This window comes from Melanerpes formicivorus, unplaced genomic scaffold (assembly GCF_026170545.1).
Source record: "Melanerpes formicivorus ecotype bairdi unplaced genomic scaffold, bMelFor1.0.p_v2 SCAF_39, whole genome shotgun sequence".
NCBI lineage: Eukaryota > Metazoa > Chordata > Aves > Piciformes > Picidae > Melanerpes > Melanerpes formicivorus.
Window position 1 is genome coordinate 719,496 of NW_027142391.1, and position 23,458 is coordinate 742,953.

Genomic DNA, 23,458 nt, shown 5'->3' on the forward strand with positions numbered 1-23,458 from the left:
GGGGGAATGCTGATGGCAGAGGGGTGTGGAGGAAGCAGCGTGTCCATGACCCCCTCCCCAGCCTGCATGTGGGCCTGGGACCACTCCTCCTGCTCCCTGAAGAAGCTCCAGCCTTGCCCAGCTCATTTCCAGCTGTTTTGTGGTGCAGTCTTTGGGATGGGGATGCCCACAGCAGGACAGGGATGCCCACAGCGGCATGGGCATGGCCACAGCGGCATGGGCATGGCCACAATGGGATGGGGATGCCCACAGCGGGGTGGGCATGGCCACAACAAGCAGCAGGTGGGACTGAAGGCCTCGGCTGTGCCTTCCTCCACAGGCTCCTCTCCACAGGGCCTCTGCCAGAGCCTGATTCACTCCTGATCATCTTGGAGCTTTCCATAGCTGGGCTAAGAGCAGCTCTGGCAGCTGAGGAGATGCTGATGAGGACTAACAAGATTTCCTAGAGTTAAATGCCCTGAAGAAATCAATGGAGAATTGGTTAAGCATCAAACCAGAGATCCTATTGAGGTCCTGCTGAAGCTATTTATTTGCTGCCTTCCGAGAGACCTCTCCCTGTGTAATCTCTAAGTGCAGACAGGTGCTGCCCATCGCTGGCCTGTGGCCACTGCCTCCACGTCTGTGCCACCCTGGGTGGCTGGGGCTGCTCCACCACAGCTGGGGGTGCCTGGCACAGCTGCCCACAGGTGGGCTCTGTGTACAGGTATGTAGGGACTGCTGCCTGCAGCGTGCAGACACAGAGCCTGCTGCAGGGAAGGAGCTGCTGTGTCAGGAGCTGCCCTGCACTGGGCAGTTTGCAGCTCAGCTTGGCAGGGTGGTGCTGGGGCAGCTCATTCCCACTCCACCATCACCTGGAAACGTTGGACCGAGATGATCCTTGGGGTCCCTCCCAAGCTGGCACTCTGTGATTCCATGTGCTCATGATCCTCACCCACACCATGACCTTTGGCTCACTGGTCCTCCATCAGCCTTCTGTCCCAGGGCTCCTCCTCAACATTCTGCTCAAGCAAGGAGCCCAAGGCACCACCTCCAGCCCCAGCACCGAAGGCTTAAGGAGCGAGACGGAGGTGAGAGCCTTTCACCCCCGCGCCGAGGCTGTGCTGGGGCTGCTGCTCTTCCTCCCCAGACAGGGCTGGCTCCTGATGCTGACTCACTCTCTGCTAATGTTAACAAACTCATCTGCTGCCGGCAGGCAGCGCGGGGCCGTCCCGGCAGCTGCTCGGCGCTGGGCCCCAGCTGCGGGCTGCAGGTCTGCAGCCACCGCCTCCCTGCCCAGGCTGCGGAAGGTCTGCACCGCTCCGGAGGGATGCGAGCGGAGGCCCTCGCTGCAGGGTGTGGAATCCACATTGTATTGCAAACAGCCTCTTTGTGCAAAGTAGGTCAGCGCTTGATCAACCGCCCCGACTCCTGCCTAATCCCATTCCGCGGCGTTCTGCACTCAGAGAGTGGGATTGAGGGCAAGAACAATGCAAAACCTCAAACTTCATTCCAGAAAGCCCCAAAGCTGGGGGGAAGCCAAACCACAGCAGCCCCCCTGCGCTGTGGTGCCCCACTGGAGTCCTCAGCAAACGTCACCTTTGGCTGTGCAATGTGGTGTCTGCCCCTGCTGCTGCTGCATCTCCTCTGTCACCTGCAGAGTCTTCCTCCTCAGAGCCCTGTGTCGATCCTTCCCCAGCTGCCTGGCACAAACACATTCACTGCTGGCTTTGCTCCGCTCCTGAGGCAGCCCCGGGCCCCGCTGCAGCTGCGCTCCGTGCCGCAGCCGTGCCAGGTCCCTCGCTGCAGGGACAACCAAGGGGCTGCCTGCCGCCCAGGTGCCACATCCAGCTCCGTGCCAGCTCCACTGGAGGCTGATGCTGGCAGAGCAATCTGCTGGAAAGCTCCAACAGCTGCTGCTCAGCGCCAGCCCCCGGTGGGCACCGGAACCCTCCCTGTGGCTGCTGCTGGCACAGGGTGGACGCAGCCCCGGGACAGAGCTCCAACATCTGCTCGCCTGAGCTCCACCAGGCTTCCTGACACCATCCCTGTGCTGCCTGCAGCTCTGCAGGCTGGAGATGTTCTGCGGTGCTGTCCCTGCATCTGCTCCCTGTGACTGCCCAGCTCAGCTGTAGGTGCCAGCAGCACCACCCAATGCCAGCAGCACCACCCAATGCCAGCCTGCCACTGGGCCCTGGGACTCGCACAGCGCTGAGGGTCTGCAATATGGAAAGCCCACATTCAACTCCAGCCAGCCCCCTGGTGCTCACTGAGCTGAAATGTCCTCTCTGCCACCCCTGTCCCTGGCCACATCACCTGTCCTGTGCCTCCAGCTCTACCCCTTGGGCAGCTCCTCAGCCAGCCAAGAGCTGTGAGGTGCCAACAGTTCAACCTTGTCAGTGCTTTGAACCTTTCCAAGGAGAGAGGTTTCTGGCACAAACTGGTGCAGTGTTGGACCTCTCTGGGTGCTCTGTGCCTACAGAGTGGGGACAGCCTCCTGCCCCCTTGTGCCCCTTCCACTGGGAGAAGGGGCCTGGGAAGGAAAAACTTCCAGTGACCCTCTGGCAGGGGTCTGTGTGTGCTCTGGAGCCTCCTTCCACCTCCGTCGAGCTGCAGCAAGCCAGCATCGCTCAAGTCACCTTCAGAGGCAGGGGCTGGGAAGGGACAGCTGCATGCAGTCCCTCTGGCCAGGAAACCTGGAGTGCTCTGCAGCTTCCTTTCATCTCTGCTGAGATGCAGCAGGCCAGCACCAACCCAAGTCACCTTCAGACAAGGGGGCTGGAAGGGAAAGCTCAGCAGAACCCCTCTGGCCAGGAAGCTCTGGAGCATCCTTCCACCGCTGCCGAGATGCTGCAGATCAGCATCAGCTCAAGTCACCTTCAGGCTACGGTGCTGCTGCCACAGAAACCAGCCAGGAAAAGAGGTGCAGCCCCAAGCAGCTGCATCTCCTCTTCCCTCAGCCTCTCCTCTAGACACAAGAGCTGGAAAGGCATCCTCAGCCCCACTGCTCTCCTGCACTTGCCAGCAGCTGTCCGGCGACGGCACAAGGCAACCATGATGACAGGAGACAATCTACCAGGGAGCTATCTCGGTACCACCAGCCCTGCCATCTGCTCCTGGAAGGTTTTACCTTACACAGAGACATCTGAAACCTGAAATATTCATCCTGGCTGTGGGATGGCCCAGCTGGCACAGCAGGCAGACAAAACGCTGCTTGCACAGGGCTGTGGAGCAGCTTTTGAGGGCAGGCTTCTGGGAGGACACAGCAGTGGTGTTGAGCATCCTGGGCTGTGGGGCTGACCCCAGGCTGCAGGGACACTCTTGGAATGGTTTGGGTTGGAAGAGACCTTCAAGATCATCCTGTTCCAAGCCCCTGCCATGGGCAAGGACACCTCCCACCAGCCCAGGTTGCTCAAGGCCTCATCCAGCCTGGCCTTGAACATCTCCAGGCAGGAGGCAGCCACAGCCTCCCTGGGCAGCCTGTCCCAGAGTCTCTCCACCCTCACTAGAAAGAATTTCTTGTTGCTGTTTGTCTTCTGAAGCCAGTGGCCACGTGTGCTGTTGGAGAAGACACTGCAGAACCTTCCTGGTCACCCTCCAGCTGCCCATGCCCAGCTCTCCAGCCAGGTTCCTTCACACTTTGTCCCCCAAGATAATGACCGCAACGAAACAAACGAGAGAACATCAAGAGCTGGGAGTGAGCACCTCTGAGACTCGCTCATCAAGGCAGGAGGGGCTCACAAGGGGCAAAGCCAGCAAGACCCTGTGAGCAGAGGGCTGGCCCTTTGCTGTCTGCCCTCTGCCATGCTGGCAGGTGCCCACCTCACCCTGCCCAGCCAAGGCAGCCCCCAGCACAGCCGAGCCCATCGCTGCTCCATTCCCTTCCCTTCTGATCTAATTAGCTTCCTGTGTTCAGTAGCTGAGCACAGTGTTAGACAGGCTGCTCCGAGCAGGCTGCAGCCAGGACAGGCTGCAGCTTCCACCTGCACTGCGTGGATGAGAGCAGGGACTTGGGACATGCCAACCCATGCACCTGAGCGCGCGGCTCCGGCAGGCACCGCTGCCTGGCACTGCGCTGGCACGCACCGAGCCCTCGCTGCCTTCCCTGCCGCTGCTGGCACCACTGCCAAGAGCCAGGCAAGGAGCTGCAGAGGGCTCAGACTGGCTCAAAACAGAGACAGTCCTCCCAGATGCCGAGAGCAGGACGATGCCCTTGCGTCGTACCCGAGGCGTGAAGCGGGCACCGCACACACAGGGTGCAGGCTGCGCTGCCCACAGGGCAAGGAGCAAGGAGGAGGAGGAGGAGGAGGAGGAGGAGGAGGACCCCAGCACCCTGGCAGCAGGAGCATGGAATTGTTCATGGCAGCAGGCATGACCAGATGAGCTTTTGGGGATGGATGGAGTGCTGGAAGCAGGGCTGTGGAACGAGCAGGGCTGTCCAGCATGCACCAGGAGGTTAATTACAGACCAGGCCACCTCGCAGCATGCAAACTGCTGTCACCTGGCCAGGGCTCAGAGGGGGGCTGGAACCACAACACCTGGCTGCAGTTCAAGGCTGCCCCAAGGACCCTTGGCTCTCAAGTTCCTCTCCATCCCAATCACAGCATCAGGGAATTGTTTGGGTTGGAAGAGACCTTTCAGGTCGTGGAGTCCAACCATGAACCCAGGAGCGCCAGGGCACCACCAACCATGGCCCTCAGCACCACACCCCCACAGCTCTGAAACCCCTCCAGGGATGGCAACTCCACCACTGCCCTGGGCAGCCTGGGCCAGTGCTGGACACTCCTTTTGTGGTCCCTACCTTTTAGCTCAGGCCTGTCTGTAATTCACCTCCGTGGGAAAGCTTTCGTGGCACCCCAGGTCCCCTCTGTGACAGGAGATGTGCCCAGCCCCCCCGGCCAGGGGAGCCTCCCTGGCCCCACATCCCAAAAGCAGCGTGGGCAGGGGGCTGGGTGGCAGCGGGCAGGGCAGGGCAGGGCGCGGCTGGCGCCGGGCAGGGGCCGAGCACAGGGGGGCGCAGTTACGTACCAGGAAACAGCCCGACGGCGTCTGCCCTGCCCCCGGGACTCAAACAGGCTGCGGCCAGTCAGCAGGAGATTTCAAACCATTTCTCAGACACAAAGGCCACGGGAATAAGATGCCGGTCAGAAGAGGAGGGTCTGCAGCGAGCAGAGAGAGGGCTTGCACCTGCTGCTGGGCAGGGCACAGCGGGCGAGCCCGGCCGGGGAAGGCACCGCGGGCGAGCCCGGCCGGGGAAGGCACCAGGGGCGAGCCCGGCCGCAAAATTCAGTGCTTTTAGAGGGGGAAAAAAAAGAAAGCAGAGCTTTGGAAGGCCTTGGGCACCAGGGTGGTGCAAAGCAGAGGCAGAGTGGAGCAGTGAATGCTTTGACCCCTCGGGAGGGAGTGAAAATCCCTCTAGAAGCTCCCAGCACCTTCTGAGGCAGCCAATTGCTCTGGGAGGAGCTGGCCCCAAACAGCAGCAGGGCATCTCCTATCTGCCACCCTCCCACTCCATGGGTCCCACAGGGGTCTGCCGTGCCCATCCCCTGCAGGGGGTCTGCCTGGCAAGGCACCGAGGCCAGCAGGGTCCCAGGAAGCATTGCTTGATGCCAGGAAAGCACCAAAGCCCTTCCAGCCAGGCAAGGGCACCCTGGCACCTCAGCCCAACCCCACAGACACCTTCCATGAAATGGTTTGAAACCCCCTGGCAGTTCTCTGCCTTCGGTGAGCTGAGGACGGCCTGGGCAGTGTGACCCAGCAGACCCCCATGCACACGCAGAGGATGAGGGTTCAGAAGGTGTCTGTCCAAGCTGGCTTCTATCTTTCATGCAAGGCAGACATCAGCTGTGGGTGGCACACACAGCCCACCACCCAGCTGGGCACCAGTGCCCATTTGCTCCCTCCACACCCCTCCTCCTGGCGTTTCCTCTGGCCCTGAAGGGGAACAGCATTTACTGCATGGAGAACCTGCACCAGCACCCGGCCAGCAGGCACTGGGAGCCAGCCCAGGGTGCTGGCAGAGCTCACTGTGACCACCTCCCTCTCATGGGGCATACAGAGCCAGGGCTGGCAGCTCTCACACCATGCCACCAGCTGCTCCAAAGCCCCCTCCCCGTTACCGCATCGCTTCAAGCCAGACAAACGGTCCCTTGGCTCCCGCCGCCTGCTCCCCCATTCATCACCCGGCTCCTCCACAGCCCAGCAGCTCTCCTGGTGCCACTCAGCAGGCAGCAGGCTGCTGGAAGATGGATCCGGTGGCATTTATGTGCTGGCAGCGGCAGCCGGGCAGCGGGAAACGCTCTGTGCCCAACGCTGCCAGGGCTTGGCTGAGCTGCCCACCCATCCTCACAGCGGCCGTGCCCGGGGGGCGGGTGAGCCGGCGGAAGGCGGCTCTGCCACGTGCCCTCCCCCCGCCCCACCGAGGGGCACCTCCCCTGGCAGCGGACAGGGGCGGCGCTCCCCGCCCCACGGCGGCCGCCTCACCTGTTTCCGTTGAAGGTGGTCTTGTAGTCCCCGGGCGAGCGCAAGGCCTCCTCGGCGTAGAGGGGCACAGGGGTCCGCACGCACTCGTGGGAGCACTGCAGGCTCTCGTTGTAGGCCGTGAAGATGTCGAGGGCGCTGGGCACGCGCGCGGGCGCGAAGTCCGTCAGGTTCTGGCAGCTCTCCTCCTGCTGCTCCAGCTTGCGCTGGTGGCTGTTGCGCCGCGGGCGCCCGCTCTGGGCACAGCTGGGGGGGCAGAGGGCACCGGGAGCGGAGTCGTGAGTGGCAAAGCTCTCCGAGGGCAGCGACCCCAGCCACCAACCCAGCCCCGCCACGGGCACTGAACCACAGAACCACTGAGGTTGGGAAAGACCTCCAGGATCATCCACCCAGCACCTCCGCCACCGCTGGACCATGTGCTGCGTGCCAGCTCTGCCCACTCCTTCAACACCTCCGGGCACGGGGACTCCACCACCCCCCTGGGCAGCCTGTGCCGATCCCTGACCACCCTTGCAGCAAAGAAATGTTTCCTAATCTCCAGCCTGACCCTCCCCTGGCTCCAGTTTCAGGCCATTTCCTCTCATCCTATCACCTGCTCTTGCTATCTGATAACAGAGGTTAGCACTTGAAAGCCTGGGGAGGGAGCTGGCTCCTCATCCACCTTCTCTGCTTCCCCCCTGGGTGCAGCAGTGGGCCTGCTGTAGCTCCTGGGGAGAGCTGGAGTGGGCAGAGAGGGCAGGAGGAGTGAAGGGCTGGCACTGAGTGTGGCATGGCAGCCTGGCATGGCACAGCAGCTCTCCCACCAGCCCCGAGCTGTGGCCATATCACTCCCCCGGCCAGGCTGACCTCAAAGTAGGGCACTGTCCCTGGGAAAATAGGTAAGCAGCAGTGCCTGCAGCACCGAGCTAACCTATTTTGCCACACGCCCTGCCACGCTGAGAGCACAAACAGGAGCAAATTAAGCTGGAGGAGAACATGAACGCTCCAGGGGATGGGGCACGATTCAACCTGGTGGCATCTGAGGGCTCAGAAGGTGCCCTGCAGTCCTTGGAGACGCAGGGCAGGACAAAAAAGTGCAGCTGGGGCTTGCTGAGCCAGGCTGGTGCCTGAGGAGCAGCAGCAAAGCTGCTTGAGCAAGGTGGCAGAGGAGATGCCACCCAGTGCCAGGCAGGTCCTAGCGTGCTTCTGGGGACACCCACTGTGGCCCTGTGCATGACTCTGACCTCATCACATTGCAGCCACTCAGTCCCACAGGAGCAATGTGCCTGTGTCCTGTGTGGGACTTGGCCACCTGCTGGTCCCCAAAGCCCCCCACCAGAGGGGCACAGATGGCTGAGAGTGCTTCAGCCTCCCTGGAGGTTTCAATGTCAATCCCCCACGTTTTGTCCTGCAATGCCATGGCCTTCAGTGCTCATGGCTAGAAAGGCATCCCTGGCCCCACCTTGTCCCTGGCCCCACCTTGCTCCCACCCTCGTGTCACCCCCAAGAGCAGCAGCCCCAGGAGGAGCCTTACCAGTTTTTTAAGACAAGAGTTGTTATCAGAGCAGCTATGACCATGATGAGGGACACTGTAATAGTGATGATCTGATGGACTGCCAGACCTGTGCAGAGAGAAACGAGACGGTGGGCAGAGGGGCCGGGGAGGAGCCTGGGCAGCAGGGAGCAGAGCCCCTCCACCCCCGCACGCAGACCTGCCTCACCTGCCTCCCAACACGGAGCTGCCCACAGCCCGCGGCAGCGGCGGTGCCATCCTCCCTCCTGCCTTACATAAACTCATCTCCGAGCTCCTCACTCCCTCCCCTCTCAAGTCTGCTCCTTGTCAGCCCGCATTAGGCACGAAGAAGGGAAGAGATGGGAGGACGTCTCCCCTCCGGGACGGAAAGGGAGACTCGGTGCAGCCCTGGGGGCGCTGCGCGCTGAGCCGGCGCCGGCGATCGCCGCGCTCGGGGTGGGCTCCTTCGCTCCCGGTTCACCTCTGGCAGGGGATCGCTTTTTGGCTCCTGCCTCCCTCCTAATGAGCAGTTTGGAAACAAAAGCGTCTCCGTGTACAGGCTGCTGGTGATTTCGTGCTGCTTTACAGTTGCAATTTGGTAATGAAATGATTCCGCTGGCTGCAGCCCAAGGCTGTGCCGCTCTGCACAGGCAGATGTTGCAGCTCCTGATGGAAGGGAGCCTTTGATAAATCACCAAGTGTCAGCAGGGCAGGGGAACAAGCAGCAGAACACTGAGTGGGATCTGTGCATCTGTGCAAGACATGCCCAGCGCTGCCAGCTTCTGGGGATGTCTGTGGCTGCTGCTTCCCACACGAGAGCGTGCCAGCTCCCAGCCGGCTGCCACAGCCTGGCCAGAGCCAGGGGTGCCCGCGGGGCTGCCCTGGCTGCAGACCCAGGAAGGAGGTGGGCAGATGGCTGCCAGCCTGCCCAGCCATGGGTCTCAGCAGTGAGCTGGCTGCAGGAGCTTTTGCCAGCATTGGTAGCAGTGGCATGTGCCAGGCGTGCCCCCTCCTCTGAGGCCAGAGAACCCTCCTGGGAGAGATGGGATGGGGGTGGCACCTCAGCCCAGCCTGGAATGCTGCTTGCTGTGGGGGCTTTGTGCTCCCATGGGAATGCTGCCCTGGTTCCCCCACAGCAATGCCACCCAATGCCTTCCCAAGCCTCTCCCACACCTCCACACTGCAGGTTTGAGGCCAGGCTGTGGCTCCCCAGCTCTTGGCCCCCCACACCCCACAGCCCTGGCAGGCTGGCACAGGCCTGGCAGCAGCAGGCTGGCTAATTAGGGCAGATGAGATTCAGCAGCAGCGTCTCCAACCACAGCTCAAGCTTCTTGCTCCACTGCTTCTCTCCAAGGACAAAAGTTTTGCCTCCCTTAAAGTTCCTTCTCTGTCTCCCCCTGCTCATCTCCACAGCCCAGGGGGCTTCGTGTCCCTGCCCACGCTGCCGACAAGATTCATCAAGGGAGAAGAGCTGCTCCAGACCAGCCAGGCTCCCAGGGCAGAGCTGCCACCTCCTCTGTGCTTGGTGCCTCCCAGGAGCTGCTCGTCCCCCAGGAAGAGCACAGAAAGTGCATCTGGCCTGGGGGAGAGCAGGGGAGGAGCCACACGAGGCTGCTGAGCCCCACGGCGACAGCCCAGGGGAGGTGCAAGCTGCTGGCTGTGGGGGCACAAAGGAATCCATTCACCTCCTGAAGGCCACCTCCAGCATCCAGCATCAGGAGCACAAGTGTGGGGGGCTCGAGGGGCCAGGCCAGCTTTCACCAACCCTACCAACACATGCCTCAGCACCACACCTCCCCACCGCAGCATCCATCCAGCACCATCTCCCCTGCTTGGCACTGCCCAGGCTGCAGGGTCCAGGCCTCCTGCTGGCTACCTCGGGAGGGAGGTGCAGATCCCTCAGGATGCTGAGATCCATCAAATCCCAGATTGTGATCCATGATGCCAGCCCACAGAGACACCTCCTTAGGAAGCAGGATGACTCCGCTGCCAGGATGCATCCTGGGCATAAATCAGGAATCCTGACAGTGGGATGTGATGAATCCAAGGTCACCTTTGGCAGCTCTGATTCACCAAAACACGCCTGGTGCCAAGCACTGGGGCAGCAATTGCCCAGGAGAGGACTTCTCTGCCAGCCCCAGGATGCTTGGGAAGGACCTGTGGGAAGGGAGGGGAGAGACGGCTCCCACCCCGGTGACCACAAAGCTCTGGAGGATGGTGGAGCAGAAGCCCTCACCCCAAACTGAAGCAGCAGGGTGTCTGGAAGCAAGCAAAGGAGGGAGGGAGAGTGGGCTGGCTGCTCAGCAGCCCTCATGCCCTGGCCAAGCCGAGGCAGGGCATGGGATGTATCAGGGTTACTTCTCTCCCTCGCTCCAGCATCTCCTTTGCTCGTGACCCCTTTCCTCCACTCCCTCCCAGTCACACTGCAGTTGGTTCCAACAGGCTGTGACAAGGCTGCTCCCGACAACGGCTGGCATGAGCAGCTGCCAGGACAAAGCAGGTCAGGGAAGCAAACTCAAGGGCTGCGAATGGTGGTGGTGGAGGATGGAGAGGACCCAACACCAACCTCCTCCGTCCAGTCCCAGCTCCAGCAGGGTCCCACACCAGGAAGCAGCCCGCGGGGATTCATGCTCTCCAGATGGGGACCCAGCACGGCCTTGCAGAACACATCCATGTTTCTGCAGGCTGGGCTGGGCTCTAAACCATCCCCACCCATGGGAATGTGGCTCTGGGTGGGCTGATCACCCTGGAGCCACCAAGCCCAGAGCTGTGTGGGCTGCGGGTCCCTGGGAGCCGCGGAGCAGAGCCGGCAGCCCGGTGCCGGGTCAGGAGCGACGCCCACCCCGGCAGCATCCCAGCCGCATCCTTGGCTGCGATCTTGGAGCAGCTCCCAGTGGGCCACTGCCGAAAAGATAAAAGGGAAGCCTCTAAAAATAAGATGAAACCATCCCAGTGCCCGATGGCTTTGAACGGAGGAGCGGCGCCGGCGGCGGAAGCCGCGGGGGGCTGGGAGCCGCGGCAGAGGCGGCAGGGACGGGGAGGACCCAGCCCTGCATCGGGCCTGGCACTTACGTCAGGGGGAGGCAGAACAGATTGCAGGTGGCGGTGCTGGGGAAGGATGGCAGCTCCTTGGAGCAGGACACATGGGTTTAGGAAGGGCTGGATAATTTTAGACTCCAGCACTGCCATAAGGAGCCATATGTGGAAGGAAGCTCCTCTGCATCCATCGCACTTGGGTTCTGCACCAGAGCCCGGGGGCACGGCAAGGGGGTGGGGAAAGCTTTTCCCAACACCATTAGCCACGGGAGGGATGGGGAGAGAGCCCTGCTGGGTAACTGGGATGGTTCCTGGGCAGCCCTATAGCAGTGCCCAGTGCAGTTCATGGATTCATAGCATAGGTTGGGTTGGGAGGGAGCTTCAAGATCATCCACTTCCAACCCCCTGCCATGGGCAGGGACACCTCCCACCAGCCCAGGCTGCTCAGGGCCTCATCCAGCCTGGTCTTGAACACCTGCAGGGAGGAGGCAGCCACAGCCTCCCTGGGCAACCTGTCCCAGAGTCTCCCCAGCCTCACTCTAAAGAATTTCTTCCTAACCTCCAGCCTCAGTTTGCACTCCTCATGCTTCAGCTGCTCTAACAGCTCTCCATCCTGACTCCACAAATGTGTCAGATCCTTTCTCTCAGGCCCTCAAAGAAATACAGAGAAGCACAGAGAGCAAAATCGAAGAGAAATATCCAACCTGCCAGGGAAGGAGCTAATGGATGTGGCATCCTGGGCACGGGGAGCATCCCATAAGGGACACACAACACCAGGGGGTGAGCTGAGATGAAAGAGAGATGGCTGTGAAGAGCAAAGCATTATTTTAAACACAGCCCTGGGAGCCCAATCTGTCTGGAGGAAAAGGGACCAGGAGGAGAAAAATCGATAGCTCATAAAGCAAAATTACCTTCCTCTTCCTCTCTTCCTCCAGCGTGGGAAGGCTGCTGCCCAGCACCTCACTCACGGTGGAAGCTGCACCCCCAGAAGACAGGGAGCCGAGAAGCTGGAGGCAGGAAGCAGGGTGGCTGGGGTGGTTTGCTGACCCCCATGGCAAAGGCTGCAGCTGGCCAAGCTCAGCCCCCGTGAGAGAGTTCATTCCTCGTTAACAGCGGAGAAAGGAGCGGCGGGAGGGGCCGGGGCTGGCCTGGCGCCGGGGAGGGGCACCGGGAGCTGCCGTCCCACCTGGCCCCGGCAACTGGAACGGCCCCGGCTCCGCCAGCGTCCCTCCGACAAGGCTTTTACCAGGCAATTTGACGCAGTGACCATTTAACTGGAGGGTAATTACAGGAGAAGTATTTAATGGAATCGACAGTGTGTCCAAGCCCCTGCGCTTCTGCTGGAGCAGCAGAATTTAAAGCGCTCCTGCCAGCAGGGAAAGCTCTTCAAAGGTGCTCTTTGAACCCCTGGAAATGCTGAAATACTGCTGGCTTTTTCCACTCCCCTGCTGCCTGAGCACGCTCTGCTCTCACGGGGGGGGGGCTTCTCCTGGTGGGACCCATCCTCACCACCCCCAGCAGCCACACTCCCTCCACCACCAAACTCAGCTCCAGCTTCCCGGCAGCGCGGGCGCCGGGGCCGGCTTTGCTCGGCGGTGTTTGGGAGCCCATCTGCGCGCCACCGAGATGAAAGTGCTGAGTTTTGGCCTTTCCTGCCACCTTTTGAAATGGCTCCCGGACAGCTCTGCATCAACAGAATTAATTCCATGAGCAAATCCATTCTGGAGTTGATGTCTTGCTAGCGTGGAAGCCAACAGGAGATATAGGCTCTTAATTAAAAACAAAGAGAACCTCCATCCCCCAAGGCCTTTATTTCCACAGCCCTGCTTAGGGAGGCCACATTTTTCATTTTCCCAATAAAACCAGCTCTGAGCAGCAGCTCTTTGAAGCCCCTCCTCAAGGCCTCTAAGCTGCATAAAATTAAAAACAACCCAAAAAAGGCCAAACAGCTCCATTTCATTTTGGAGAGCCTGGGCCTGAGTCAGGCAAACCCCCCACGCCCTGGGTACCTGCTGCCTTCACCTGGGAGGATGCAGTCAAGCACCACAACCCCTTCCTGCACATGGATCATTGCTTCCTTGCTCCTTTCCTCCCCCCCTCCCCTCAGCCTTCTCACAGCTCCCAATTTGAGCTGAAATGCCAAATCCTCTCAATAAACTCAGTCTGGGGAGGGGAGCCCCATCCACCACCACCAGGGCGGGCTCAAGAGGAAAGTGCCAGACTGCAGCAGGTTTCCACGTTCATGGTCAGGCTTTAGCACCTTTCCCTCTCCATCCTTGAGCAAAGCATCACATCCAGTTGAGGACCATCCCAAACAGGCTCCCAGCAAGCAGCATGGCAAAGAACTGGCTCCTGAGAGCAGATGAAGAGCTGATTGAGAGGGAAATGATACAAATGCAGATGGAAGTGGTGCTGTGCCCACATTTCCTGCCCAAAATAACCTTCTAAGCCATTTCCACAGTGAGCATCACAGCCCATGCAGCCCCCAGCAGCCAGCACTGCCACCAGTGTCCTGCACCCAGCTCAGCACCACAGCACGCAGACCATCACCCTGTGTCCCCCAGCCTGATGGCTACACCACAACCTGCTGCCCACAGCAGCTGTACCAGCAATGGAGCCCTCTTGGGCGGCTCAGCAACTGTCCATGGCACCTGGCCTGGCTCCCTGCCCACATCCCTGCAGGCAAAATACATCTGGAAGAGCCTGGAATGGGGAACAGCTGGGCTGAGGGCTGTGCAGAGCCTCCTCGGAGCATCAGGTACCACTGGGATGGCAACAACCAGAGAGGATCCACTCTGCTCCAAGCCAGTGGGGCCTGCTGAGCCTGGCAGCTGGCTGCCTGCCCTGGGCATCGACCCCAGATGCCTTTGGACACAGGGACACCAGTGCCAGTGGCTGCTCTCTCCAAAGTGTGGTCTTCTTGTGGAGCTCAACATCCTGCCCTCATCTGTGCCATGAGTCTCCTGCCCTGGGCAGCCAGGATGCCTCCACCTCCTCCCAAGCATCGCAGAGAGGCTGGGGACAGTGCTCCAGAGGCACTTCCCCAGCTGTCAGCAAGCCCCCCCCGATCCCCAAGCCACAGCCAGCCAATAAAAACCACTTTCAGACAGGAGAATCACACCCGGAGCACTGCGTGGCTGCTGACAGCAATCAGCCAGGACCGGCCGGCCCCGGGGGGATCAGCCTGGCTCGGCCGTGGCATGAACCCTGCTGCCCTTCAGAGGAAAACCATTTACCCAAAGCAGGAGGCTCAGCTACAGGGAAGGAGACAGGGCAGGAATCTTCTCAGGAAAGCTCATTCCAGTGCAAAGCCTCCAGCGTGCCAGGGAAGTGTCCTGGGGCTGCTGCTCTGAGCACCCCCTCCGCCCTCAGAGCAGAGCTTGGGCAGGCAAAGCCTCTCCCTTTCCCACCTGCTAAATCAGGACAATTGACTCCAAAGCACAGCCCCGTGAGAACTCCTCCTCCTGAAGTGAAAACGCAGCTCTTCAGCAGCAAGAGCCCACCGAGGCTCCTGGAAACCTCCTGGTATTTGGGGCTGGGCTGATGAAAGGAGAGAACATCCTCCTGCTGCCACCGCTGAGGAGCAGCGCTGCCAAGAAGGAAGATCCTAGAGGCTTATGCTAAAGACACTGGGACTTATCTGCTCAGGTGTTACAGTAAATATCAGCGAGCAGTAAATACTTGAGAGAGCAGCAGAGGAGAGCTGCCGGCTGGCTCAGGCACACGTGGGTGCCGGCAGAGGCAGCTACACGCACCGCAGCTGCTAATCCCGCGGAGAGAGCAGGTCCTGTCCCTCGGCTCCGCTCTGGCTGCAGCCTCCTTCCTCCAGCCTTCGGGGAAGCCACAGCCTCGCACGGGATCCTTTGGGACCCTCCCGGGACAGGCAGCTGGTGGGTGCTGACCTGGGTGATGCCCTCCAGCCCCCTCGGCTGCTCTCCAGCCCCCGGCTGCGCTGCTCCCGACGCCTTTGCCGGGCAGATCAAAGCAGCAGCTCCAACCCCACCACCCAGGGTCTTCTTTTAAACACATTTATCTTTAATTAATTCCTTTGAAGCCTTCTGCAGCTGCTATCTCCTTGCATCCAACACCCCCTCATAGCCAAGCCAGGGTCACCTCCCAGCAAATGTCTCTTTATCACTACTCTTATTCCTGATATGCTCTGGGCCAGGGATGGAGAGGGGGAGACAGCAGGCTGGGGCACACCATGAGCCCAGGGCTCTGGCTGCTGGCAGTGGTGGGTGCCCACAGAGTCATTGAGTGGTTGGGAAGGGACCTTCAAGATCATCCAGTTCCAACCCCCTGCCATCAGCAGGGACACCTCCCACCAGCCCACGTTGCTCAAAGCCTCATCCAATCTGGCCTTGAACACCTCCAGGGAGGAGGCAGCCACAGCCTCCCTGGGAAACCTGTTCCAGTGTCTTGCCATGGCAGTGCCCACAGCATCACCCACAGCAGTACCCACACAGCTCCCCACCTCCACTCTGGAACATCCTGGCAAGCAAACCCAGCCCCAGGAAGAGAGGTCCCCTGGGCACCAGCTCCATCCCCAGCACAGCAGCGACTAAGCCACCATTCAGCAGCAGTGGGCACAGAGAGGCTCCTGCCTTAGACACCACTTAGGGGTTTAATTAAAGGCAGCTTTATTCTAATAACACTGAAAGGAGAGGCTCAGCTAGCACAGCCAGCACGAGCCCTGCCTCCCCCTGGCAGCCTCTCATTCAGTCTTCTCCTTTCCCCTCGTTTGTTGGCTGTGCCCAGGGACCAGGAGGATGCTCTGTCATGGTGGAGGAGCCCAGCCTGCCAGGAGCGCAGCCACGCTGGCCAGGCTCCAGCCAAGCCTCCAGCCAGCCCCTGCAGCACCCTGCAATTCTCATTCTCTCTCTTTCCCTGCCCCACCCTCCTGCCAGCCCCCGAGGCAGGCAGCGTGGCTCTCAGAGCAGCAGCACAAACTGCGCCTGGGTGAGCACCACACAGCCCCAGCTGACTGCCAGCAGCACTCTGCCAGGCACCGGGCGGCAGGGGTGGCACCGGGACAAGCACACCTGAGCCTCGGGTTACCCAAAACGCCCCCTGGCATGGCAGCACCCACTGCACCGTGGTGGTACCCATCACCTCACGGCAGCACCCACCGCCTTGCAGAGGTGCCCACCGCTCCACGGCGCTGCCCACACCACAGCGCTGCCCACCAGCCCCTCCTTTCTCTCTGGCCATCACCATCCATCACTCGGCCGCCTCCTCTCCTACCTACGAGTGTTTGCTGTTCCAGGGGATGTTCTCCAGCTTGTTTTTGCAGCTGGTGACTCACGGGGACATTGTTTCTGTCTTTTTTCTCTTGCTTTCCCGGCACGGAGGAGCAGGGTGAGAAGGAAGAGCTGACAGAGCAGGACTGTGCTCATCTCTCGCCTGAGCGAGCACTGCTGCCTCCGCTGCTCTGCCTCTGTGCCACGGACCCTGTGGTCCCCCAGCAGCAAGTCCCGGCAGGGCCGGCCGTGGCACGGCCGCTGCTTCCAGACAGTGCCCACTGCTCGGTCCCCAGACTTGGCAGCAGCCAGGAGCTCCCCGGGGCTCTCCTCTGAGCTCAGCCCGGGCGCTGGAAGGAAAAGCAGATCGGAGCCCAGGCCCTTTCCATCGCAGGGTGGACAGGCTGAGAGCAGATCAGGAAGGTCCCTCCGCCCCCGGCCGAGTTTATCGCGCACGGCACCAGCACAAAGCAGTTAATTAGCAAAGGCTGCGCGGCTGGAGAGGGCCCCTAATGAGAACTGAGAGCTGCAGATTAGAGCGGCCGCCCCGGGGGGGCTCAGGGCCGCTGCTCTCTGCCGAGCTGCCGGACAGGGCTGGCAGCCGTGGTGGCACTGGCAAGACCGTGGTGGCGCTGGCACACCGATGGCATTGCCAGCCGGCTGGCCCTCACCTAACCGAGGCTGCCAGCTCCAAGAAACCACCGAGCAGCAGCTGCACATGCCAGGAGCCACCATCCCACGTGCTGCCCGCAGGCTGCCACAGCAACCAGCCCCCCAGAGCCCACACCCCCAGCCCGGAGGATGCCACCAGCACCGGTCAGGGGAGATAAGGCTGGAGATGTGGTCACGCAGCTCGGGCTGGCATCGGCGCTCCCTCGCTGGCTTTACCCAGCTGGTTCCAGCCTCTGCTCAGAGGTGTGTAGGTTGAGAGCTTCTCCCCCCCACACTATAAATAACTCCTCTGAGGCAGGAACACCCCCACGGGTGGCTTGTCTCCTCCTGCCAAGCGGGGCAGGCTGGAGAAATTAATTGGGATTAAGATTAGGCCATAAAATTCTTTTTAGCTTCACCCAGGAGGTCCCTGGGGGCTGGAAGCAGTCGATGCTCAGTGAATAAATTCTGTAAACTACACGGCGGTGTCCCAGGGTTTAATACCAGCAATAACAAACAGAATCTGAAATAAATGGGAAGCAGCTTTCCCAGCCATGTCCACGCAGCAGCCAGCGCAGGGGGAAGGCAGCGCCCGGTGCCGGGGCTGGGGCTGGAGGCAGCTGAAGGGGAAAGCACAGCGAGCGGCTGCGGAACGCCCCCGGCCGCCGCGCTGAATCAGAGCTGCGCTGCTGCTGCCGGCCCCCCGCTGCTCCTGTTTAACAGCACAGAATCCAGCCTGGTGGGGCTGGAAGGGACCTCTGGAGATCATCCAGTGCAAATCCCTCTGCTCCAGCAGGGTCACCCACAGCAGCTTGCCCAGGATCGCAGCATCCAGGGTGGTTTGGAATCTCTCTAGAGAAGGAGACTCCGCAACCTCTCAGGGCAGCCTGCTCCAGGCCTCCAGCACCCTCACACCAAAGAACTTTCTCCTCCTGTTCAGGTGGAACCTCCTGGGTTCCAGTTTGTGCCCATTGCCCCTTGGCCTGCCACTAGACACCACTGGCAAGAGCCCAGCCCCAGCCTCTTGACCCCCACCCTTTAGCTCTTGCTGAGCATTGCTCACATCCCCTCTGGGGCTGCTCTTCTCCAGGCTCTCATGCCCAGGGTCTCAGCCTTTGCTCCTCACAGAGCTGCTCCAGGCCCCTCAGCAGCTTTGCATTCCTCACCGGGATCTCTCTAGTCCCTTTTCAACTGGGGAGCCCAGAACTGCTCCCGGCACTCCAGATGCGGCCTCACCAGGGCAGAGCGGTGGGGAAGGAGAAGCTCCCCGGACACGCTGGCTACACTCTCCATGCACACACTGTCTGTGCAGCACCGCTGGCTACACTCTCCATGCACACACTGTCTGTGCAGCACCGCTGGCTACACCCTCCATGCACACACTGTCTGTGCAGCACGCCCAAGGGAACTCACGCTGCAGCGAGCCCTGCACGGCAGGACCTCCCCCCAGCCCTCCGCACTTAACCCCTGCTGCCCCAGCAGGCCCTACCTGTGCTGTCTCCCAGCCCGCGGGGTGGGCGAGCGTCCTTGCCGCCGCTGCTGTGGCCGGCGGCCGGCTCGGCGGTGCTGGTGCGGCCGGGGCTGCTGCGGGGCACGTCCCCACCGGGCGCCGGAGCCGCGGTGCTGGGGGGCACGCGGGGCGGCGTGGCAGCGGCGGCGGGGGCGGCGGTGGTGGTGGTGGTGGTTGCGGCGGTGGTGGTGGCAGCGGTGGTGGTGAAGGCGCTGGGCAGAGTGCTGCTCTCCAGGGAGTCCTCCTCGCCCGTGGGACCCCAGACGATGACCTCGGGCAGCGCCGTGGGGCGCCCGTCCCAGGGGGCGAAGCCGCGGCTGCGCAGGTGCCGCCGGCCCCTCCGGGAGCGGGGGCGGCGCAGGGGGCGGCCGGCGGGCAGCGGGGCGGCGGGCCGCCGGGGGCGGGGTCTCTGTGTGGAGGGGGGCACCGGGGTGCAGTTCCAGGGGTGCCCGGGGCGCCGCAGGTCCTCCCCGCTCCCCGTGCCCCACAGCGAGGCGCGGGACAGTCTGTGCCGGAGCGCCGGGCGCGGCGACAGCCTCCCGCCGGTGCCGCTGGCCGCGGGCTGGCAGCTGGCGAGGTCCATGGCTAGGTGGAACATGGCTATTAAAATCCAAGCATGGCTTCCGAGCGGGCAACCTGACCTGTGGGCAGACAGGACCTCGTTAGAAGGGCAGGGGAGCAACCCGAGAATCCCTCCCCAAGCCCAGCCGCACCAAGCAGCCCCTGGGGCAGCTGGAAGGTGGAACCAACGTCCTCCCACCGTGCTCCAGCCTGTCCCACGAGAGGGCATTGCAGGGTGACCTGCACCCACTCCCCACCCTCTTCCCACTGCAAAACCACCACAGCAAATCCAGAGCTCTCATCGGAAGCCACAACTCTGAGGTTTTCCAGCGGATCTGTGAATGACTCGAGGCTGGCTTGTGCCACAAAGTGCCCTGAGGGAGCAGCCAGTGCCCAGTCCCAGCCCTTTTGGATGGATTATCTAAAGCAGATGGCACAAGTGGAGCACCAGCAGCAAGAAAGAGTCTTTGCTCTGAGGTCTCTGACTCATAGAAGCACAGAATGGTTTTGGTTGGAAGAGGCCAAACTTGAGGCTGTTTCCTCTCACCCTTTGGGAGAAATGACCAACCCCTAACTAGCTCCAACCTCCTTTCAGAGAGTTGTAGAGAGCCAGAAGGTCTCCCCTGAGCCTCTCCTTCTCCAGACTGAACACCCCCAGCTCCCTCAGCTGCTCCTCCCCAGCCCTGTTCTCCAGACCCTTCCCCAGCTTTATTGCCCTTCTCTGGACCTGCTCCAACAAGTCACAGGGGATCTGGGGAGCCTGGTCCCTGCTCCCCAGGCTTCCAGCCAAGGTATGAGCCCTTGGAGGGCACCAGTCCCTCAACGACCTGAAGCAGGAGAGCCTCTGGCCCATGTCCTGTGGCTGTCCACACTGCAGCAGGATCGCCTCGGAGCAAATCGGTACCCAGAGCCCACTGTGAGCTGGTGGCACTGGGGCACCCTCAGCAAAGCCTCTGCCCCGGCAGGGGAGGAGGAGGAGCTCCTTTCTGTGCTCTTTCCGTGCCAGAGGAGCTGCAAATCAGGCTGGCTCAGGATTTCAGCTCTTGCTTTGATGTAACGTGCCACCGCCACGTCATGTCACATCACCTCGGCTCATGTCAGCCCCCTCTGCCTTCCTCAGCAGCACCACACCTTGCAAGGCTCAGCTCCACTCACGCCTCCTCCTCAGATGCTCCCCCACACGAAGAAGAAAAAACAGCAGGAAAATGCCTGAGACAAACACATTTCTCCTCTCTCTTTTCTTTCTCTTTACCCCAGAGAGGTGGGGGGGGGGGAGGGAGAAAATCATTAGACCAAAGCCCAACGAAATCTTTACTCCATTTTATTCAGCTCTTGCAGAAGCGAGACTTTTGTTGGCCTCAGCAGGAGCTAATTGGAGCTTTATCTGCCTAAAGTGACTAATCCTCCGCAGCGCTGCGCCCGGGCGGGCCCCGGGAGCGCGACCAAAACGTGCATCTGGTTGACAGCAGCGTTCCGACCCTCCCCGCACGCCCCAGCTGAAGGAGCTGACCTGGATCCGCCCCGGCAGGGCCTTGTGCTGCTCCCAGGATTGCTCCTTTTTGATTTTTATTTATTCATAATTTTTTCCCCCCTAATTGGGGATTTTTTTTCCCCCCCCCCGAGCCTGGCAGTGTTTATTTTGGGGAGGGAAAAGGCGACGCAGGCAAAGAGCGCAGAAGGAGAAAGGGAAGAGCCAGAAACAGACAACAGCAACCAAAATAGTTCAGGCTGGGGGAGGAAGGATTGCAAGGCTTCAAACCCAACAAAAGCCTCACGAACAGGCTGGGGGGGTTGTGGTGTTTGGTGATTTGTTGTTGTATTTTTTCAGAGGCTGGCAGTGCCAGGGGGGCACCACAAAGGGCACACACACCCCCCCCCCCCCTCGGTGTGCCATGCAGCTGCAGTGCCACAGCCCACCCAGCCAGGAGCTTCCAGTGAGAGCACTGAGCACAGCTTCACCTTCACAGGGGCCACAATCACTCCAGCAGTACCTCAGGCTCCATTCCAGCCCCTGCCTGGTTCCCCAGCACCACCCAAAATGTCTTCTTGCAAGGAGGGACAGGTGCCAGGCACCTGCCTGGTGCCACTCTCTCCCCATGTACCACCTCTGACACCCAAACCTCTGCCCTGCCCTCCGTGAGCAAGCAGCACTTGGCTGAGCAGCTGCTGCAGGAGGGAGGGGAGGAAGTGCCCAGCCCAAACTGGGTGCTCACCAACCCCAGCTGCTGCGTGGAAGCTTCTCAAAGACAAAATGCCAGCTCTTGGTACCCAGGGTTGGCAGCTCGCAGGGAAAACAGATTTTTTTCCCCCTCTTCACAGTTCCTCCTGCTTGCTCCTGACATTCTCAAGCTGCAGCAATGGCAGCCCCCAGCTCCTGAGCACTGCTGCAGGTCATGCCAGCAGCTTGTGCCTGAGCATGGCAGGCGGTGCCAGGTGACACCCAAACACAGGAGTGTGCCCTGCTGCTGCCACCAGCCCCTGGACCAGAGCCTGCTTTGGTGGGGACATGCTGAGGGACATCCTCAGCTCAGCACAAGGCAGGCAGAGCCCCCAGCAGCAGCCTGCCCTGCCCCAAGGACAGCCTGGGTCACCTTCCTCCCTGTGTCCCTTCCGTGACGCCAGCCAAGGAGCTGCCACCCCAGGAGCTGTCACCCAGCGGCGTCCTCCAGGCCACCCGGCGGGCTGGCACGGCCCCAGGCGGTGGCTGTGGGGACGAGAGGGCTGAGTGCCGGTACCTGGGAGGGTTCTGCGTGGCGAGCAGGCTCGGGAGGCTGGGGAGCAGCGAGGAGCAAGTGTCCTTCAGAATAAATAGCAGCGTGTAGGAGTTGCTGTTGTCCTGGCAACGCAGCGCTCTGCTCGGCGCGGGATGCGGCAGCGCCTGCCGGGGCCGCTGGCAACCAGGGACCCCGCGTTTGGCCGCACCACAGCCCTCCCCTCCCTGGCAGCCTTCCTGCTCCCCTGGCCCCAGCTGAGCACCCTGCCACAGAGGGCAGAGAGAGAGGTGCATCCCAAAGGGACACATCCCGCCTGGAGAGCGTAGAATCAGAGCGTTGGTTGGGTGTGAGAAGCCCTCTGAGATCATCCAACAGCAACCCAGCCCCACCAGGGCCACCAAACCACGGCCCCAAGTGCCATGGCCACAGGGTTCTGGAACACCTCCAGGGTTGGGGACTCCACCACCTCCCCAGGCAGCCTTTTCCAATCCCTGACCACTCTTACAGCAAAGAAAATCTTCCTCCTGTCCAGCCTAGCCCTCCCCTGGCACAATTTCAGGTCATTTCCTCTCCTTCATCACCTGAGACTAGGGAGAAGAGGCCAAAACCCCCTCCTCACTGCAGCCTCCTCTCAGGGAGCTGTGGAGAGCAATGAGGTCTCCCCTCAGCCTCCTCTTCTCCAGACTGAACAGCCCCAGCTCCCTCAGCTGCTCCTCCCCAGCCCTGCTCTCCTGTTGCCCTTCTCTGGAAGCTTGCCCCAGAAGCCCCCAGGCTGTCCCACAGAGTCCTGCTGCTCCCCACACACCAGGGAGCTCCTGTACCACCACCTGCCCAGCACCACCTGCCCAGCACCACCACTTTTCCCTTTGCAAAGGGGGCTGGGGGCAGTTTTCCTTCTTATCTCCTTTCCCATCGTGGAGGGGTATGTGGACATCACCCCCAAACACTTCTCAAACTCCAGGAAAAATTCATCAAAACTCTGGAAGTGAGTTAGGAAAGAAGCCAGCAGCAGGGGACTGGAGATGAAATCCCTTCTTCATCTGCCTCGTCTGGAGCCTTTGCTCCCATGAACCACAGATCCACTCCTGCAGCTAATGGATGGAGAGGCACAGCCAGGGAACCTCCACTAAATATTTACCTGCACCTCGTGGGAAGCTCAAGAGCAGATTCCAAGGAAATTGCTTGGATAATTACCAGGATCGTGACGGCTGAGCACTGCTGGGGTGTCCTGCTGAGCCCAGCTGAGCCAATCTCGGCTTTAAAGGTGCTGCAGGAGGGGAGCCGAAGGCGTTGCCCTCCAAACCTGACACCTTTCAGGACCCTCCCCGGTATAAAATCCTTCTCAAACCCTTCCAGGTGCAGCTGTTTGCTCTAAGAGGAGGGAAGTTGGCACTTAAGAGGGAGATTAATTCCCGGGAGGCTGGAGGATGTGAGCTCGCTGTGCTCTGTGCTGGCTGCTGAGGCTGGCACAGAGATGCTGCCCAGCTCCTCTGGCCTCACCAACCCAAGCACCTTGAGCTCCTTCCTGCCAGAAAGGGCAGGATGACCAAATTCCTCCCACCCCAAACAGGAACACCCAGCGTGGGCAATGGGGCAGGATGGAAACCCCTCTGCCCAACTCCCTGGGACTGTCAGAGGATGGGGGCACCCCCAGAGGAACCCCAAAGCTGCGGGCAGGAGGCGGTTAATCCAAAACCAGGTGCCCAGAAACCCCTGACTTGTAACCTGCCCCAGCGAGGAGCTGGGACCATGGCCACGGAGAGGCTCTGACAAAGCTGAGAGCTCAGCCCATCAGCAG

General features: G+C 61.2%; 1 protein-coding gene across 2 annotated transcripts in view; it reads right to left on the reverse strand.

The window, feature by feature from the left end:
- Nucleotides 1-23,458, reverse strand: part of AJAP1 (adherens junctions associated protein 1) — a 40,782-nt gene that overhangs the window by 5,549 nt on the left and 11,775 nt on the right. The window contains exons 2-5 of one of the 2 annotated variants that reach the window (XM_068158159.1): nucleotides 18,365-19,026; nucleotides 7,970-8,057; nucleotides 6,460-6,702; nucleotides 5,005-5,135 (exon numbers count right to left, since the gene is read on the reverse strand). In XM_068158159.1, coding sequence (XP_068014260.1) covers nucleotides 5,063-5,135; nucleotides 6,460-6,702; nucleotides 7,970-8,057; nucleotides 18,365-19,026 — 1,066 coding nt within the window. In that variant the 3' untranslated portion in view covers nucleotides 5,005-5,062. The remainder of the gene's footprint in view (nucleotides 1-5,004; nucleotides 5,136-6,459; nucleotides 6,703-7,969; nucleotides 8,058-18,364; nucleotides 19,027-23,458) is intronic. The other variant, XM_068158160.1, reaches the window with a different exon arrangement.